The sequence below is a fragment of the Ctenocephalides felis genome, unplaced genomic scaffold (genome assembly GCF_003426905.1).
Source record: "Ctenocephalides felis isolate EL2017-DRISC unplaced genomic scaffold, ASM342690v1 CF-g0.4_SCAFFOLD_03570, whole genome shotgun sequence".
NCBI lineage: Eukaryota > Metazoa > Arthropoda > Insecta > Siphonaptera > Pulicidae > Ctenocephalides > Ctenocephalides felis.
The window spans coordinates 18,993,495-19,014,745 of NW_020539724.1; the positions used below are offsets into that span (position 1 = coordinate 18,993,495).

At 30.3% G+C, this 21,251-nt stretch overlaps 3 protein-coding genes across 3 annotated transcripts in view; all 3 read left to right on the top strand.

Annotated features, from left to right (window-relative positions):
- The window catches only part of LOC113383529 (protein kinase shaggy-like), a 419,230-nt gene that overhangs the window by 362,296 nt on the left and 35,683 nt on the right, over window positions 1–21,251 (top strand).
- Window positions 1–21,251, top strand: part of LOC113383532 (estradiol 17-beta-dehydrogenase 2-like) — a 261,787-nt gene that overhangs the window by 84,763 nt on the left and 155,773 nt on the right. The window lies entirely within an intron of this gene.
- LOC113383004 lies at window positions 1,896–13,908 on the top strand. Its single transcript, XM_026621260.1, has 7 exons — window positions 1,896–5,103; window positions 5,519–5,653; window positions 8,819–8,886; window positions 10,401–10,488; window positions 10,977–11,093; window positions 13,229–13,354; window positions 13,841–13,908. Exons 1-7 carry the CDS (start codon window positions 1,896–1,898, stop codon window positions 13,906–13,908), a joined length of 3,810 nt encoding a protein of 1,269 aa, XP_026477045.1.

The window sequence follows — 21,251 nt, forward strand, 5'->3', positions numbered from 1 at the left end:
TGGATCTCCGAAACCGCTGAACCTGCCTTCACAATTTTTGACATTTTGTCTATACAAGTAAAATGTTAATGGAATCATTCAAATAGGACGCTTCGATCTCTCAAAAACTGAATTACCATTTTTGGAACTTTTTTCCCATATATCTCTGATATATAATGTCCGAATTACGCAAATATTCACAGATATTTGCTATGATCTTGGATTACTGGTTGTGAGTAATGAAATATTTACTCAAATGTGACTTACCAAAATATTTTAATATTTTATTTTACTGGATCTGCCTTTGTCCAAAACTAATCAGAACGTCTCTCTATCCATAGGATTCGAATGCTCCTTAAATCATTGAAATCGGTTGGTCAGTGCTCTCGGAATCGTGGACGAAAAATTGTATCCAAAAGTACATACATACTATACACACACATACACACAAACATACATCCGTTTTTTAAGGATGGCAAAATCTTCAGAAACCTTTGGAAAGTAATAGTAAAGTATTACTATTACTTACCCTAGAAATATAGTTAGTTGCCCCGATTTTTTTCATTCTGCAAATAATAGTATTGAATATTTCTCATGAATTTGAATTGGTTGTCCTTTGTTTTTTATAATTTCTTTTAAGAAAGTTAGGACCAGAACAATATTTTCAATTTTGACGAAAAAATTAGTAGCCTTGAATAAAAGTTCACCAAATATAAGCCTGGCTGTGATAGAATTAGAGAAACACCATTAGAAGGTGGATATTGAAGAAAAATTATTTTCTCCTTGTTATTTTCTCCCTGATTAGTGGTTAAAGCTATGGGATTTCAATTTAAAATTCTTTGTTTGATCTCTCTTCGGGTAGACTGATGTCAAGCAGTAGTGTCATCAGCTTTCACTTAATGTAGATAGCAATATGTTTCCTGGTGAAAAAAGCCTTGATACGCCATTACTGCATCAACAAAAAATACCAGTATTACAGAAATGGCAATTGTAATAAATTCATCACATAAAAATAAGACAACTGTTTTGGTTTAATAAAACAGTTGGTTTTATAAAGCAGCTATCTAATCCACGTAGTTTGCTAAGTTAAAGGATCACATGAGGTTAAAAGACTCCTAAATTATGATCACTGTTTAAGTAACATAATATACACGTTTCTGAAATGTTGAAATGATACATCAAGTTAAATAGTCTCTAAGACTACACAACATGCATGTTTTTTTTATCTCGTTCCATATTTTATTATACAAAGTTGTGCTTACCAGAAAAACGTGGTAAATTCCGAATCGAGCGAATATTTTCAAATATTCACAGATATTTGTCAAAACCTGAACTACTGATTGTATAAGTAATGAAATATTTACTTACATACATGTGAATTTCCCAAAATATATTAATCTATCATTTAAGAAATGCTTTTAATTAAGTATGCACATAATCCTAATATATAAATCGTCAATCGTTATTTATAATTACGTTTTTATTGAAAAATAATTGATGAACGAATTCATAGCTGCAAAGTATACCTACGTTGGTCTTGATAATTCTCATATCTTGTGCCTTTTTGCATTTGATCGTTATTTGTATGCTCTAATATAAGTTAGTCATAGATTCTACATTTAAAACTCTAGTGTACTATGTACTATTTTTGTGACATTTTCACACGACATTTGTTATAGTATGTCTAATCGAATTATAAATTTTTCTTTTTCTTCTGACTCATGAAAGTAACATGTTTCAGATATTATTAATCTAATCAATTTTGCTAATTGTAAAAAACTATTTAATATGTACTTGATGCTAGCCCATATTAATTATTTAAATTATTTTGTAATACCAGTAGTATTAATATTTATTTCCCTTTTTTCCAGATGGTGAATTCAACCTAGAAGAAGTTGTTCTTGCGCAACTTCGTCATGAGCCCCGCCAGGGGGCCCAAGGGGGCTCCGCGCCCCGTTGTCAAAAAGACCCCACTAAAATCTACTAAGAACACTGCTTCAAAGCCTGCAAGTTTTAAAGCAAACGCTGGAAAAACTCTTCGAGATAAATTAAAAATTGTTAAGGATCTTACTGAAAAGCTCTGGAAAAATAAACAAAAATTGGCAAATGAAGCATCTAATTTTGGAAAAACACAAACCACTTTGATCACGGAAGAAAATGAAGAAACTGGTAATAAGGTTGATGTCAATAAGAAAGTTGATAAGAAGATAGCTGCTAAGAAAAATGTTAAAGAAGAATCTACTACTAAAGAAGAAGCTTTGGAAACAGAAAAAGGAAACGTTAAGCTACAAAGTGGTGCATCTACTCCTCTGATTATTGAAATTGCGGACGACTCATTAAAAAGTGATAAGAACTTACAAGGTAAAAAAGATTCGCCAGTTGACCTTTCAAAAATTAATGTTTCTGACAAAGACGGTGCAAAAACGACAAGTCAGAAGAAAAATAATGATAAAAAAGTTAGTAAGCCAGTTTCAAAAGTTATTTCTAAAAATTTAGGCTCTAAGAAAACTACACCTGATTCTTCCAATCAATGTGATCCGAAAAAAAGTGCATGTGATGATGATAAAATTCAGGATTCTACACCAACTAATAATAAAAAAACCAAACCTAAGAAGAATGAAACTCAAAACACTGAAACTAAATCAGAAATTTCAAAAAAGACTCCCAAATCCAGTAACGAGCAGAAAAAAGAAAAAGCAGTAGCAAAACGGTTAGGTTCTAACAATAGTGCCAAAAAGACAGTTAAGAAAGCGGCGACCAAGAAAAGTACAAAAAATATTAATGAAGATGAAGTGCAGAATGATTTAGATAACAAGGCAGACAAAAAAATTAAGAAAAAGACAGTTGCAAAATCCAAGGTACCTCAAACAGTTACAGCGGAAAATAATGTTCAAGTTGCTCAGTGCAGTAGTGATAAAATATCTAATTTGAATCAAGTTGATAAGATTTTAGATACTGATACAAAGAAGGATGTTACTACATCAAATGATAATAATTCTCATGCCAAAACTGATGCGACGAAAGAATCACCAACACTTGATCAAAATACCAAATTTGACACAACAAGCCCGGTGGGCAAAAAAACTGTTAAGAGGTCCTATGTTAAGAAGATAGCAACTAATTTGAAATCTGATAACTCTGACAAAACGATCGATATTGAAAAACAACCTAAGCAAAGGAAGCCTAAAACTACAGCAACTGTTAAAACTAAAGGCACTAAAACTTTGTCTACAACAAAAAAGGTAGATACAGAATCTAAAAACGCATTGGAAACTCTATCCAATGAAGATGGAAAAGATAAAGAAAAACTTCAGCCGGAATTAGACAATAACGCAGTTTGCACTCAAATTGAGAAAAAAGACATTACTAAGAAAAAAGCTAATGCCAAGACTAATAAAAATTCTACTTCAGTTCAACAAACTGAAAATAACAAGGATATTTCACATATTGAAGCGAATGAAAATAAAGCTTTGTCAATTGATTCTACAAATAAAAACTCTATTGAAAAGGCTTTAACGGGTGCAGATAAGCCTACTAAGAAAAAAGGTAATGCGAAAGAAACTGCTTTAAAACCAAAAGGTGCAGTAAAACCTAAATTAGTCAAAACTAAAAATCCTAAAACTTTAAAACTTGATTCAGAAAAAATAAACGCCTTTGCAAAAGCATTAAAGATGACTATTAATCAGAAAATGCGCAAACAAGATAATTGCAAAATAGACGAAGTACCAACTGATAAGCAAACTGACCAGCAGAATGATTTGCTCGAAAAATCTGCGAAGAAAAAGAAGACTGTGAAGCCTAAGGATTTAAAAGATGTAAGTGATGATAATAAAAAACTTGAAGACGAAGTTAAACCTAACGAAAACATTGAAATGCAGAAAAAACAAGATAAATCTGATGTTGATAAATCAAATGAAATTGAAAAAACTAGTGGTAAAGTTGTCAAAAAGAAGTTGGCAAAACCTTTGGATAATGAGAAAACTTCAAATAATTCTTCAGAAAATAACTCTAAAAAATCAGTTAAAAAACCAAGAGTCAATCTAAACAATCAACATCCAATTAAAAGGCTCAAGCATGTAGCCAAAAAAGTCAAGCCATCACCGAATCCACTGAAGAAGCGTTCTGAAGGAATACAATTGAAAAAACACGCAAATGCTTTGAAACGTGTTGTTAAAACAAAAATCGGCCTGAGTGATTCTTGCAATTTAACGACTATCAAACTAAAATTGAAATCAAAGAAAAATGCCAATGCAAAGAACAGAAAAGCACAAAAAATTGAGCAGAACATAAAAAAAGAAAAGAGTGATTCTGATGATGCATCTTCAAATGCCACTTGTGACGTTGATATCAAAGAAGTGAAAAAAGAAAATAGTGATCATGAAGAAGAAAAGAAAGATACAAATACTCAAAAAGTTTGTAAAGTAGAAAAACGACGGATAAAACCAGAACCTTCTAAACGTCTGAAAAAGTTATGGAATGCCCCAAAAGGCAGAAGGGTAGCATCTTTGAATGCGCTAGCCAAAGTACATTGTCTGTATGAAAACGAGTGCAGATCAGCTTTTGAACTAGGTCTCTTAAAGACCACAAAAAAATCTGAAAAACAAGAACCAGAACCTGTGCCAGACGATGATGTAGACAAGGTAGCTGAAAAAATACCAAGAACTTTAAGGAGTTGCGCCATGCCAAGCGTTGGCAAACATTGGGATATGCATGAGTTATCTTCAACATCAGCATCTTCTTGCAGAAGTGCATCCAGTATAAGTAGTAATTCATCCATAGCCAGTGATTCAGATTGCGAGAGTGTCAAGAAGCCTATTAAAATGATCTCCAAAAATGCAGCTTCTAATAAAGATAATAAAGACAAGGTCGTGGTGAAGGTGAAACGCAAAAGAAACCGTTTGGATGTCACAATGGATCTTAAGGATATGGTAGTGAGGAAGAGGATGGCTTCTTTGAATGCGACTGCGATTTTAGCTGCAAGTTATGAGAACGAAAGGAAGTTTTCGAGGAGAGGAAATTTGGGTGGTGATTTGGGGGCTAGCAGTTCATCAAGTAGCAGCAGCTCGAGTATCAGCAGTTCTAGTGATGGATCTTTGGATGACCCGATATACAAAGTAGCTGGAGGTGAGAATAGTCATTGTTCAGATAATTTATTTCTATTTTTTATTATTCTGCAAACTGTATATTCTAAAACATTAATCAGCGACTGCTAACATAGAAATTAGTAGATACACTAGTAGGCGTATCTACCAGTGATGTATTTCTGAAAAATGATTAATTGTCTTGAAAGCCTAATTAATCCACAAATAAGTGCATAATTAGTAGATCTAATATATTTATTAATTTCTATTAGAATCACATTTAGATTTATTATTTGTTTATTTTAATCTATTGTATTAGGACAAATTGATCAGGCAGTCTTATTTTTATGTAAACACCACTTATTGGCAAAAATCTTTCAAACTCTTTACATTATATTGTTGATCATAGATAATAATTGAGTATTTTATTCAATATGCTATATTTTGATTATTTTCAGGTACCATAAAATCTGACAAAAATCCAGTTAAAATAGAACCAGCACAGAACTTGGAGGTTTTGGACTCAATTAAGAAGGAAGAGGAACATGAAGTTTCTCTTATCGTCAATCAAGATACAGATGTCACAATCACAGGTGAGATGTAGAACAATATGTTTCATTCTATAATAAATTATGTATTATTGGCATTAATTTATTAATAATTCCAAAAATACACTATTTACAATAACTATTTTTAAGAAATTACATTGACATGTCTTTTCTCAATTATTGTTAAATAATTTTTATATATTTGCCGATGGACAAGCTTATATTTCCACCAGCAAGTTCGACGTATCAATGTTTGTTTGGTTGATGTTTCATGTCATTCTGAAGCGTTTGATACCAAAATTGGAAAAAGTATGTGTATGTGAGCTGAACTTTTATGTTTGGTCGACGTTTTCTCAAAAACTGCTGAACCCATTTCAAAAGTTTTAAATCAATTTGGTGAACTACACCATGATTCGAGTTGAATAGTTTTATGCGGTGATCGGCCAATCCTATTTTTTTATAATTTGCACATAAGGCCAACATTTTTGGTCAAAATCACTGAACCGATTTAAAAATTCAATAACTGTTAATAATAAATTTAAATCATAGTATAATATTAATAATATATTTAAAATTATTCATCGTAGTTACATAATTAATTTATGATAAAGATAAGTCGGGCCGTTTCTTCGTAATTAGTTATTAAAATTTTGCATAGTAAAATTTTTCATTCAACAGAACTTCTAAAATATTATAGGACTACAAAAATAGTTTAATTATAAAGATTAATTAACGTTTGATATAATGAGACGCTGTGTTTGTATCACCGTTGAAATTAAATTAAATAAAATACATTTATAGAACATGTAGTAGAGTTAATTCCATTAATACAATTACAAATATATAATTTTGTTTAAGAGGTATCCATTGAAAATCGCATTGATTAGTTTTTAGTGATAATAGCTCGAAATAATTAGTTGATTTTTTTGTATCTAAAGTATTATTTTGATTAGTTAGTTATACGTACTGGTGGCTTTTTCATGCAACTTGCCTTAAGGCAAAATGCCACTTACGTCTAGTTTATTAACTTTCCGTAGGGTAAGTTACAATAATCGCAAAAAAATCGAAAATGCAATTTTTTATATATCATTACGTTTCAAAGGTTTCTGAACATTTTGGCATACCTTAGAAAAAATAGATGTCTGTGTGTGTGTGTGTGTGCGGATACAAATTTTTGTCGAAGATTTTGGGAACACGTATCAACCGATTTGAATAATTCAAAAAACATTTCATTTGTATTGACAAAATGAAGAACTGATTAAATTCTTGGAAAGTTCTTGGTTTCCGAGATCCAATGTAAAAAATAAAAAAAAATCCATTTGGAGGTCAAAAATGATCATTAGATATATGCACATCAAATTACCAGATATTTTATAGAGATTTTAATAAGTAGAAATTTTGTATATATTTCTATCGGTTTCGTACCAATTTTCACCCGCTAGATTGCGATGCGGCGCTTACGCGCTTTAATAGTTTGTTTCTCCGCAACTAAAGCAACGCATTGCTTCAAAAAAAGTCCAAAATGTTCAAACATTTCAAAAGTCCAAAATATGGATCATAAAACAAATTCAAATTTTTTAAAAAAGCCATTTTTCTACAGAAATTTCAAAATTCTAAGAAATAATTTATTCAAAGTTGTTAAAAGATTGTAAAGCTATTTTCAACTATTTATTTACTATAAATCATTCAAGAATTTCATTTTACATATTCGATAAAAACGTTGAACTACGCCTCTAACGAAAAATGGTTTTAATAGTAACTGCGAGTTTTCCGAGTATGATGATCGTATTTGACATAAAAGTCGTAATATATTACGGAAGAAAATCGTTTTTCCTATATAACTGTCGTCAGCAAATACTGGCTGGTTTGTGTGGTATATAAATGCTTTTTATTTTCCGTTTCCCAGGCTTTTTGTTTGCGTTTATAATAGTTTTGATAAATCTGTTATATAAAGTTTCGTTTATTTTTTTTTTAAATTCAGACATTAGTTATTTTCTTTACGTGAACGAAATTTTTACAATCGAGATTGTATAATTAAGGTTTGACACAAACTTTATAGACTAAAAATAGTTTTTTGTATTAGTATAAATATTGGTAATTCAAAATCTTTGTGATTTTGTATTACCAATATTGACCAATTGTTATACATTGATTTTTGGTATTGTGAATATATTCTAGTTTCAGATTATTAATGCTCACAATTATTTAATTTAAGTTAAAAAAAATATACAGAAATAATTTCAAAAATCTTACTAAGTATCGGAAGAACTTTGTTTAAATGGACACTAAAAATTAGTATTAAATTACTGAATTTTTCAGAAAAGCTACAGTTTTATTCGATCAATGGATGTATAAAATTAAAATAATCTAATGCACATTTTTATTGAATAACTGCATAGAGACGAAATATCGAAGCGCGTAAGCGCCGCGTCGCTGTCTAACAGATAAACATTGGTACGGAACCCATAGGAATGTAAACAAAATTTATACTTATTGTTAGAATCTCTATAAAATATCTGATAATTTGATGTGCATATGTATAATATTTATTTTTAACCTCTAAATGGCTTATTTTTTACTTTTTCCTCCATATCTCCGAAGTCGTTGCACCTTCCTTTCCAAGAATTTAAACAGTTCTTTATTTAGTCAATACAAATAAAATGTTTTTTGAATTATTCAAATTGGACGCTCCGTTCTCTGACTGAGTTACCGTTTTTGGCACTTTTTGCCCCATATCTTTGGAACGGCTAGACCTGCCTTTACCAAAAACTAATCAGCACGTCTCCTTATCAACACGAATCGAATGTTTTTTGAATTATTCAAGTCGCTTCAGCCGTGTTCCCGAAATCTTCGACGAAAATTTGTATCCGAATACACACACACACACATACATCCACTTTTTCTAAGGTATGCCAAAATGTTCAAAAGGTTTTGAAACGTAAAGATATATAAAAATTTTCATTTTCGATTTTTTTGCGATTACTATAACTTGCCCTACGGGAAGTTAAAAAAAACACACCTAGTATTATTGGATCAGTGAATAATTTAGGAGTTTTCCATTTGCAATCAGAAGACGATTGTACAAAAGCAAGTAGGCCTACTATACTACGAGGCATTAATATCTGAATAGAATATTTTACATAATCCAAACACACCTATCTATTTTTTATTTAATAATTTTTTTATTATTTTTTTTCATTATCGTTGCAGGTGTATATCTGAATACGACTACTCGGTCAACTCTCCACCGACGGCTGCACCATCACAGGACGGCTTCGGTAATTATGATAATAATCTTATCTGATTTAATCACTGTAATTTGAGACGAATTACTAATTTATCACTTAACGCGTGCCAAGAAAAAACTCTTCATACTAGAAAACAGACAATAATTATGAGGTATTTTAAATTGGTAGCGAAACAAAAACGTTTGGTGTATCGAGGACGGTTTTTTGGAAGATTTTGACTATAATTAGAAAAAATATACAACAATTAGATTTTTAGTTATAAATTTGATGTGAAAATATGCAATTTGACATGAAAGCTAGGATTTTTTCGTGACATAATAGTGGTTGAAGTTTTGGTCTTTCAACTTTAGAGTTCCAAGTTGGATATCTACTTTGAACATCCTGGCTCTATTAGCAGTAGTAATTTTGGTTTTCACTTGAAAATATAGACCTAACACATTTTTATTAGTGCAATTAGCACTTCCTTGCTACATAACATTAAACGTATATCATCAGTATAAGATAAATCTAAATCAACTATAGTAGTCCTCATAGACCAGGCTTTGATTATAGAAGGTTTCATAGACCAGATAGATTAAGCATTGGATTTTCTTCTAAAAAAACGACATTGTTGAAGCAAATATTCATTACAACAGATTATAAAACCGTTCAGATAGCTGACCAAAAATTAAAAAAAAAGTTCATTTCAACTTCTGACTGATGAAATTATTTGATATCTTTGCTTTTTAGTACTGAATTTTAAGTATGAAAAGCTGCATTCAATATTAATTTATATAAGGTCGTTTTTTTGCATAGTTTTATTGTCAATCAAAATAATATACGTTTTTAAGACAATATGATGTTGGTGTAAATGCATTTAAGAGATTATCTTCTATGAGATATCTCTCTTCTTTTATTTTTGACATTTTATTAAAGATCGTATGGCTATTTTTTTTCAATCTTCGCGTGGATATTCCTCGCTTAACTCTTTTAAATATATGTTCGGGTGACCTGGTAGTTTTTCGTGGTATTTTTTGCTCCTATCTTTTATCATCTCATTAATAGTTTTTATTTTTATTGTCATTTGTAACATACCAGGGTGCGTTTATAATGCATCAAATTTTCGATTGCGCTACTTGTATTTTTTTATATTTGAATTGAGCCCATAGCTCAATGCCGTATGTCCAGATTGGGATAATTATTGTTTTATATAAAAGGAGTTTGTTTTCATAGCATATATTTGAACTCCTGCCAATTAGCCAATACAACTCTTTGAACTTCTTCTCCATCTGAGGTCATTTTCAGACATAATAATTTCATTTCACTCGGTATTATTTTTTGCAAATTATAAGATAAAATTAAACATTTCCACAGTCGAAAGTAGTCGCTTCGCCTTCGCAGAATTTTCACCCCAGCACTACTTCATTTTACTTTTCATTTATTAACAATAATAATTTTTGTTAATTATATGATGAAGGGTTACTATCAATATAATCTTAATTATTTTAATGTCCTCTTTTATAAACGTGATGATGATAATGTTGATTTTGATTTAAAATTTTCAGTCGTCTTCCGTGAGCCATCTGCACCGAAGTCGTTATCACATTTCATCCTCATCGTCATGCAGCAGCAATGGTGTTCTGCTGGAAACAGGTGTGTATAATATATAATATTAATTTTTTTGTCATTTGCTCAAAGTAAAACTGCAACGACTAGAAAATGTGTGTATTAGAATAGAAATAGGTATAGGTTTAACAGACACATTAAGATTCATATAACAAATTTTATTTACAAACGGATAAGGCGAACAAAAGATTTTATGATGAAAATAGAATGTTTATTAAATATTAGAAAATATTGGACATTTTTAATAAATTTGGAAAGAGTAATTTTCAAAAATATATATATTTTATGCAAAATAATGCCAACTTCATTAGTAATTTATATTTAGTAATTGAAATATTTTTAGTTTTTTTAAATGTAAATATTTAACAAGAACATAGTTATTAGTTGTCTACACCCAAGCTACTATTATTATTATGAAATAAACTCTACTGCAAATAACAAGAAACGAGTAACTTAGTTAGGAACAATGTATGTATTTTCACAATTTTAATCGGTGATTTAATTTTTAATTGAAGGAACTAAGGATGTTTCTGGCTCGGAAAGTTCCGTTGGGGGCAGTTATACTCCTTTGGGCGCCTTATCCAGCATGAGGCCTCCACATAATGCGATCAATACCACCACAATTGCTTCAGGTTAGTAGATTAAATTTTATGTTAAACATAAATATAGATAAATTTTTAAATTGTTTATAAAATTCTTAATATGTTGAAGTATGAGTTAGGGTTAGTAGGAGTAGAGTAGATAATAATTTGATCAGTATGTTGTTAATGTTGCCTGACATAGTGTTAACGTAACGATAATTGAAATTGAAAGAAATTGAATTTTAAAACTTAGCAACGAATTACAGATCTTTTTAATCTACTTTGTACTGAACTTATATCATCTATATTTCTTCAGATGACGTTCAATTCAGCTTGAGTTTAGTTTAGTTAAAAATCATGCAAAAAATAAGAAAACATTACTCAATTTATGGAAGAAAAAAATACCTAATCTATGGTCCATCAAGTTCAAAATTGTTTAAATTTGAGAATAAAAACTAAGTAATTCTAAGCAACCTGCATGTTGATGAGTAAAACATCTCTGGTTAGGATGTTTAGAAATTGGCTGCTAACATTTTCACATGAATGTATCAACGTCGACCAAAAAAATCTAATGAATATATCATTCGTTATTGTTGTTATTGTTAAAATTATTATCTTCTATATATATAAAAATAAGTCGGGTTTTCCTTTCTGACGAAATAACTCCAGAACGCACGAACCGATTTCGACAATTTTGCATTCGTTGGAAAGATCTCGGGCTCCGCAAGGTTTATAGCTAGCTAGAAAATTAGTGGTGCATGGCATCGTGCCCTAATGCAAATTGCTGGAACTTCACGCACCGTAATTTAAAATTCGAGTAATAAAAATAATCAATAATTGTTTTAAATAAATGCAAATAGATTATCTTCCATATATATATAAATAAGTAGGGTTTTCCTTCCTGATCAAATTTTTCCTTTTCAAATATAAAACAAACAAAAAATTTCTTCATCTTTCTCACGAAACCATCTCGTGGCGAAACGGAGTTCGTCGGGTTTGCTAGTTGTTAATATTAATGGATTGCTAGAAATCAGATTCAGCAAATGTCAGTTTTGGACTTTTTTCCTTCCTGATTATATTTTGCTATTCCATATTCTACTTTTAAAGTTGCTTACTTTCGTATCTTGTCCCTTATCTTTCAATTTTTTTGTTTCATGTTTTGTTCATCATCATTCAATATGAATCCATTTCAGTGTTCTTTTCCTTTCACAACCCAATAAATTTTTCAATCCCACCCTTCTCGTTACTTTTATATTTGTTACTTTGTCAGTCATATATAGACAAAGTCTACTCAATAAAAATATATTTCATTCAGGGGAAAATTCTCCGATAAAAATAGAAATGTAACATAGTGTTGTTTTGGCAACTGTTTGGTAATTGGTTACGGGCCAATCTTCGTATAATTTGGTAATAAAAACTACCAAAAAGCTATGTATTTGCTGTTAGGCATTTTAGATGTGAAACCTAATCTACCAAAAAACAAACGTCTGCCTAGAAAAAAAGGTTCAATTTTTAGAAATTTTTGAATTTTTGAATTTTTTATTTCAATTATTTATTAAAAAGTAAAAAAGTATATACATGTTATATCTTACTAAATCCCTCCTCTTCTCACGTGATTTTTTGTTAAACCCCTCTCTCCTTTAAGGCTTCACGTGATTAATTGATGCCTCCCCAATTCAGAGTAAAGTGAATCAGTATTATTGTTGTTTTTTTTTTTTGTAAAATGAGTAATTCGAATGAACCCATTTTTCTGTATTTTTAAACAAAATTCTATTGTCAGTATAGTCCAGTCATTTAAGCTTAAATTAGGTAAGAATCTAGGAATTCGAGATACCCAGCTGTAAGTCTGTAAATACTTATATATTGACACCATAAAGTTGTCTCAAAACCTACATATGGTACAGACATCCTACCATATGTAGGTTTTGATACAACTTTAGGGTGTCAATATACAAGTATTCACAGACTTACAGCTGGGTGTCTCGAATTCCTAAGTGAACTTACTATAATGACTGGTCTAGTAGTGAAGATCCAGGACAATCACAAATAATTACTCTACTATTTGCTACTCTGCTTAAATTTTGCATGTACAAATACTTTTAAACCAGTCCTATCTCTATGCAACTGCATTATCCCAAATTATAGATTAATTCACTTCATCCCTCTATTTTTAATTAAATTTTCAGGACCCGGTTCGCCAATCTTAGTTCGTCATACAAGTTGTTCCAGTGCGTTTTCGGCGCCTCCGCACGGCCGGACTAGCAATCACTCAGCGGAGACACGGACCACCAACTGTTCGTCGTCATCGCCAGGTTAGTGGAACCTTTTTTATAGTAATGAACGATTGGTGTGATGGTCTTATTTATTTACGCGGTGATCGAGCTTTTTGATATACGTGTGTTTGCTGAATCCCAAATTATTTATTAAAATTATGTTATGAACGTGGGACAACAAGAGAAAAAAGTAGTATTTTTTACAATAAACCAGTACCAAGGGCGCGGTGGGGGGAGGTGGGGGGGTTAAGGTGTGGTAAACTTAGAACAAATGAGATTTACTCCGCATTAGTGTTTTTAGCATATCACAGATGGTGGTATTGTGCTTTAAATTCAGCATTTCTCTGATTATAGTACACGTACTTCAAAAGTCTAATTTGTTCTTATTAAATATTGTTTTAGCAACATATTCGTGATTTTGTTGAAATTATTTTTCTATACGTGTATATTTTGTTCTCGTTTCATTCAGTCAAATTAATAAGGTTCATCTTTTCTATATTATATATTTATATAAATCCTATCTAGAATTAAATCTAAGGGTAAATTTACGTGCTACGGTTGGTGGCTACATCTATGATGTGCTGAACCAATGAGGTAAAATCAAAACGGCTGTGTTTGCGATCTATTAATACTTGTTTAACTATGATCAGTATCTACTCAACATGAATCCCAAATTCTTTATTTAAATTATTGTTATAAACGTGGATTTCCACGTTTATAATAATAATTTAAATAAATAATTTTGGATTCAAATGTTCAGTAGATACTAGAAAAAGTGGTATCTTCTCACATGGTAACCGACAAGCACTGAAAATGTTGCAAACTCGATTAATAATGCATATTAGAGATTGTTATCAAGCAAATTTAAGGCGGACCATCCTACATTTGAAATGAGGTTGTTGATGCTCGTTGTCTTTATCTTCTTCATACTAGAATATATGCAATATACACAATATTTTATTCCTTATAAACCAGAACCTGAGGATTCAGTCATTAGTGTCCTCTTATTGCTTCAATCACTACAAGTGATATGAAAAACATGTAATTTTCTTGATTTCTATACTATTTTTCATCGCGGTAAGATAATTTTGCTTCATCCATCTTTTTATTAGCATAAAATGAGAAATATCCTTTTTGATCGGTTAATTTACCTATATAGAGTCAATATAATTTCAATATAATTGTTTCTATGTACGTAGTTATAGAATTTATTTATTAATTGTTTAAACTCTCTTTCGATTAACTCAGGTTGTTGGGTTATAATTTAACCCAAGTAGCTAAATACTGATTTGTTTGTATATTATTTATTTGTTGCAATTCTTATTACAATCACTGATTTGTCACTAAGTTATAATGAAAGATGTTATATTTATTTATTATTTATTAAACATCTTGTTTCGCGGGCTTTTCTTTTAGAATTGAACAATTAGTCCTATTAAACTCTCTGCTACCCCCTCTACCAGGGGTAGCAACCATCCCGTGTAAAAACTCAATGCCAAGAAGATTTTCACCTTCATGGCCAATATAATAAAACGAAAATACGTCCGAACAATAATGTAATCAAATCAGCAAGCAAAAAATATTGAACTACCGATTAAAAAGAATATTTTTCATATTATTCCTATTAAAATATGGACAGAGTAAAATTATCTAACCCAGGTGAAAAGTCAACAAAAGAATCATAAAAGTTTTATGTTTTTATAGCACTTGTAGTGATTAAAACAATTAGAAAACACTAATAGCTGAATCCTTGTAAAAGTATTGTAAATATTGGGTGTATTTTGGAATATTTGGGTATATTTTGGTATTTTATAGAGAGTCAATCAATCAATATCTCGGAGATTTAGTTAGATTTGCATCTTTTCTATGTTATAAATCTATAAAAGTTTTCCAAGGTCTTTCAAGGTTGTTCTCTGATGATCTCAAGAGCGGCACGAGTAAAATTGGACTTGGGTTTGGGCAAAAAAAGGGAAAAGTTAATAATTTTCAAAAAAAAAAACACATTTCATTGGTTGCAAAAGGAGTATGGATAAAATTGCTAGGGATCAATCAGGCAATAGTTTGGCTTGGCGTTTTTGCAATGTGTATATTGGCCTAGTAAAATTGGACATAGCTTATTAAAGATTATAATTAGGTGTTTATATATATTTGCAATTGTGTTGGTTAGAACTATTTCTATAGCTTGTCATATATAAATCTTAAATGATATTTTGTTTAGGCGATTATATCAAATATTATTCTATTTAGGCGATTGTACCAAAATAATCAGCAAAAAGTACATAAATATTCAGATTTGATACGGATACAATAATTATGGCGAATTTGTTCTAATTCATTAAGCTATTGATTTTAGTCAAAAACCTCTGAATTTTATTAGAGATTTGTTGATAACTTATAATCAAATTATGTATCCCATAGCACGAATTTTTGAACTGCACTATATGGAGAAATTTTTGGATTTTTTAATTCATCATCATTAGCTGGTGGTGCATTAATATCTATATTTCCATTATTAAATACGCATTTATAAAAGTTTTTTATATCACTTATTTTTCTTGATATAGAGCTGCTCTTATACTTTTGTTTAGCACACAAATATTTTACATAATCTTTGATATTAGTTCGCCAGTTAATTTAAGCCAAAAAATTTTTTCTATCAAGTTGTGTTAATTTGCACATAGTTCGAGCAAGCACTATGCGTGAAATGGAAGCGTAATACTTGACATGGATGCTATAGCATTCATCGTATATAACAATAAACATAATGATAATCTGACTACCCTTATAAACAGTAAGCTATTATATATCAAATATAAATATTTATACTCGAGCTCTTTAAACTAATTAGTCTTTATGACGAATATATATCCTAAAGGTCAACATTGTCATCAATAATTCCATCGAATAATTGGTCGCTGATGAATATCATATATTGTATTTTCAAAACAAACAATCATCAATTTGATATTTTCATTGCATCACTCCACAGTGATTGGATTATTGTTTTTTCCCAACAAATTCAGTTAAAACTTTTATTAAAAAATTGACGCGCAAAACTCATTTGTGTATCATCTATATAATAGCGCGCATATTCACAAATACATTGGGAGGATTTCGAACACGTGTCCACGCATAATATGCGTATCAAAACATAATAATAATTATTAATTTTAATAATAAGATTTGATTTTTCTATGATAATATTCAAAATGGAACTTTAGGATTTTCCTTACCCTTGGTGATACGTCGTGATAGTTAGAATTACACCTCTTCCTTCACCATACTTTCCAAACAAATTTTTCGAATTTACGAAAAACGTAAAATGTTTGTTTTCACTTTTGGAAATTTAGGTAATAAATACACGTGATATTTTACTAGACCCATCCACCCCCCACGTGATTTTTTGTGATTTTTTCGTGTCAAACTCCCCTTCCCTAAAAGCTTCATGTGACTAATAAGTATATTCTATAACGTGATCAAATAAAAAACTATATACACCAAACGAAAATCACTATAAAATGCCCTTTTGTGTCAGTTTCTATAAAAAATAAATATAATAAAAGAAAAATAAATATTAATATATTTAATATCAAACACATTTAATAAATTATAAGAATATTAATTTATTTTATTAATATTATTTTATTATTTGCTCATCTTGATAAATTTACGCTATCAATTATATATAAACATTAATTAAAAACGAAATGATGCTCTTTCTTGGGTATTCCAAACAAACTAGCTTATACACACATAAAATTTAGTTTTGATCATCAAACGGGGGTTCCTATCTTGTCTACATATTTTCATCATAGACTAAGATTCGTAACTGTAACATACATTTTGTAATGTTGTATTTGACAATAGAACAATTAAAATGTTATTGTAGATATAAGTAAATTATATTTTAGTGTTATCGCTGAACAAATTTTATTTTCAAAAACCGTGTAAGATCGAAAACTTCTAATGGGAAAAATAATAATTTGGAGATCAATTCAAAAAGGGAACCCTATGATTTTTCTTCATAAACTGCATCCTATGACTCTTTAACTGAAGATTAGGATTTTTTTGATATTAGTTTCTTCAATATCCTTGTCATGCATAGTTGGTTAGAGAAAGAATTTCTTTACTGTAGAGGTTCTCAAATTTTGTGTGATACTTTGAATTTCTTCTGTCTTTGATGATGTCTTTTACTTAAGATATTCCCATGGAAGCCCTTATGGATTACAAGATTAGTTATATATCTTTGAGAATTAACAATAACTCTCAGGATTTTTTTTTACTTCATTTCATTAATAACTTTATGAAGACTACTAATAATGTGGTATTTTATATTGATGTGAAAATATTTCAAACTTTTTAAATATTTTTCTTATTTTCTGTGAATTTGTTGTCGCCCTTTAAGTAATGAAATATTTAAACCAAATGTATGAGTAAATTGTATGAAAGCTTATCCCTAGGCAAAACACTCTCAATTTTTATTGAATATTGGTGTGAAAGAGACTATTTCCCTGATTTTTTAATCAATTTGATTCAAACTTTACTCTATTGAAATTATGTTCAACGCTGGAATGAAATAAAGTTGATCTTATGTAACCATCAGAAACCATTACAACAACCATTACCTAAAATCATCATAGAATATTCAAATACGTTCGATTTTTTAAAGAATATTAGATTTCGTATCATTACTATTCTCAATTTTTTTTTAATATCTGCACCCATTTCATATGGAATAACAGCAAATTTTTGCTAGTACATATTAAAAATGTCTAAATCGTATCCCAATCTAGTGATTGGACGTTCGGGTATGATGAATGAAAAAAAATTCTAATAGGTTTTATTAGTTAACGCTAATTTTATACGAATCAATGTAGATTTAACCTTTGCTAAATATCTTAACATTCCAAATGTGTATGTTTTTCAAAAATAAATTTCATCATGATGTTGCTATATTGCACCAGTACAACAGATAATTTAACATACGTAACAGAGCTAAAAGAGTGTGTAATTTAGTAAGCAGCAATTCTTCAATATGCGCCCACGCCGTGCTTACTTCTATTTTTAATTTCTTGTAGGGCAAGTTATTGAAATTACAAAATAATGGGAATTGGAAGTTTGATATCTTCTTTAATAAATGGAGATATATGTGCGCGGGTGTTTGTATGGGGGACTACTTGTAAATAAGCATGGGGGTATAGAAGGACGAATTGAGTTCTCCAGAGAACGCCTAAACTGATAGTTTAAAGAATATGTTATTTGTAATACTATATAATAAATAAATACATATTTTTAATTCAAATAGAGCAAATCCTAGTCCCAAGTTCGATCTCATTCTTGATATCAAGGGTTTCTCTCAGGGGCCTGGCTGCATAAAAGTATGAAGTCAAAAATACTGTTTATTATAGTTATATTATGTCCTTACTAGAATAAGACAACTACTGGATTGCTTTTTTCAGGCAAGCCATATTCTAATATACCAAAATAATTATAAATGTCCTGTAATAAGCAATATCACTTTGGAGTGAAGCCGAAACGGGGTCTTGACTCGTTGACTCTTCTGAAAAAACAGATTAGAAAAAGAAATCTCACGTTATTTGGAAATTATGAGCTTTTAAGTACAACTTAGAACTTTGGTGAAATGATGACTATTTTTGGTTATTAATGATTAATTTTTATCAATTTCATTTATTAATCATGAATAAAATTGTTAGAATTTCAGCGAAAAATAATAACACAATTACTCCAAGGTTTCAAGAATTAAGACGTTTTTTTAAACTATGAATTTAAAATTGTTAAACTTGGGCGACTTTGAGATGGTCTCCTATAAAAGAAAGTACTAAAGTGTGCTGGCAAGTTTCATGAAATTTGGCGCATTCAATCATTATTGTAAAGTGGTAAAATATTTGCTAATTTTATTGTTGAAAATTTTTGAGTAAAAAAATTGAAAAATGGCTAGATTTTTGCTAGTAAATTTTACTCCTACTTAATTGTGAGTAAAATCTACTAGCAAAAAATCGTGCCTTGCTTTACTCGAAATTTTTCAATAATAAAATTATTAAATGTTTTACTATTTTACAATCCGGATTAAATGCGCCAACATTTGATGAAACTTGCCAACACACTTTAGTACATTTTTTTAAAGAAGGGCTTCTCAAAGTCGATCGATTTTAAACATTTTAAATTCATAGTTAGCTACAAAAAGTCCTAATTCTTGAAAACTAGGAGGAATATTGTGTTAATGTTTTTGTTTGCGCTGCTAGAAATGCTATTTATGGTTACAGTTTCAAAGTTTAAATGACTAAAATTAATAAAAATTAACCACTATAACCGAATAATAGTCATAATTTTGCCAAAGCTCTAAGTTGCACTTAAAAGCTCGTAAATGAATAAAAAGTAACACCATAACCGAAAAATGGTCATAATTTCACCAAAGCTCTAGGTTGTACTTAAAAGCTCGTAACGTAATAGAAAGTAACTACGAAAAATGGTGATCATTTCATCAAAGCTGTAGGTTGCACTTGGAAGGTCGTAACTTAATAAAAACTAGCCACCATAACCGAAAATGGTCATAATTTCACCAAAGCTATAGGTTGCACTTAAAAGCTCGTAACTTAATTAAAAGTAACCACCATAACCGAAAATTGTTCATAATTTCGCCAAAGCTCTAAGTTACACTTAAAAGCTCGTAACTTAATAAAAATAACCACTATAACCGAAAAATTGTCATAATTTCACCAAAGCTCTAGGTCGCACATAAAAGCTCGTAACTTAATAAAAAGTGACTACCTTAACCGAAAAATGATCATAATTTCACCAAAGCTGTAGGTCGCACTTAAAAGCTCGTAACTTAATGAAAATTAACCACCATAACTTCAGAAAGGGTCATAATTTTTCCAAAGCTCTAGGTTGCACTTAATAGCCCGTAACTTCCAAACACGGTGATATATTAACCTCCCGTAGGGTAAGTGTGTGTGTGTGCGGATACAAATTTTCGTCGACGATTTCAGGAACACCGATTTGAATAATTCAAAATACATTGATTCGTATTGATAAGAGGACGACGTGCTGATTAGTTTTGGCTAAGGCAGGCAGACGTTCCGCAGTTACGGGGCAAAAAGAGCCAAAAACGGTAACTGAGTTTTTAAGAGAAAGGAGTGACCGATTTTAATCATTCAAAATATATTGGACTTGTATTGACAAGATGAAGAATTGTTAAATTTTTAGGAAGGCAATTCCGGGGGTTATGGACTTTCAATAAAAATAAATTAAAAAACATGTCAAAATGTTTATTGGACATATGTACATCAAATTATCAGATGTTTTATTGAATTTTAATAATGTGAACACATTGTGTGTAATTTTTTTTTGGGTTCCGTACCAAGATTATTAATTACGGTACAAGAAGTTCTAGCAATTTGCCTTAAGGCACGATGCCATGCACTCCGCTAGTTTTTTTATAATTCTTTCAGGACAATTAAGGTCAATACTATCACGCCGTTTCGGCTTGGCGTGTGACACAGTGTTAGTTAAATTAACTTTGAAGTAAATTTATCCTGATACCTACTCTTAACCCTCAGTGTACTAGTCGAATAAATTCAGTCATTTATCACAAAAATCAATCTATTTCCGCCCTCGGGCAAAAGGTCTCAAACCCCTGTCTCAGGTACACATCCGCACTAACACACGTGAAATCAGTTCGTCCATATTCGCCGGTTCTATATGATCTATAGCAAGATGGTTAGTACGCCGCAAAACGCAAAACGAAAAACATTCGCGAACCGAAATTCAACAAAAATAAACGAAAAAAAACGATTAAACGTATTAAGAAAGTGTTAGTTAATTAAAACAAATTGTATATTATTATATAAAGCAAAAGCGTTTGTTGCAATTGGAAACATTAAATATTTACCTTGTTGGAGTATGTAAATAGTTT

Excerpts from the sequence above, each read along its gene's own strand:
- LOC113383004 (XM_026621260.1), top strand. The coding sequence starts at position 1,896 with ATGAGCCCCGCCAGGGGGCCCAAGGGGGCTCCGCGCCCCGTTGTCAAA. Across the intron at positions 8,887-10,400 it reads ACCATCACAGGACGGCTTCG|TCGTCTTCCGTGAGCCATCT; the intron begins GTAATTATGATA and ends TAAAATTTTCAG. Across the intron at positions 11,094-13,228 it reads TACCACCACAATTGCTTCAG|GACCCGGTTCGCCAATCTTA; the intron begins GTTAGTAGATTA and ends TTAAATTTTCAG.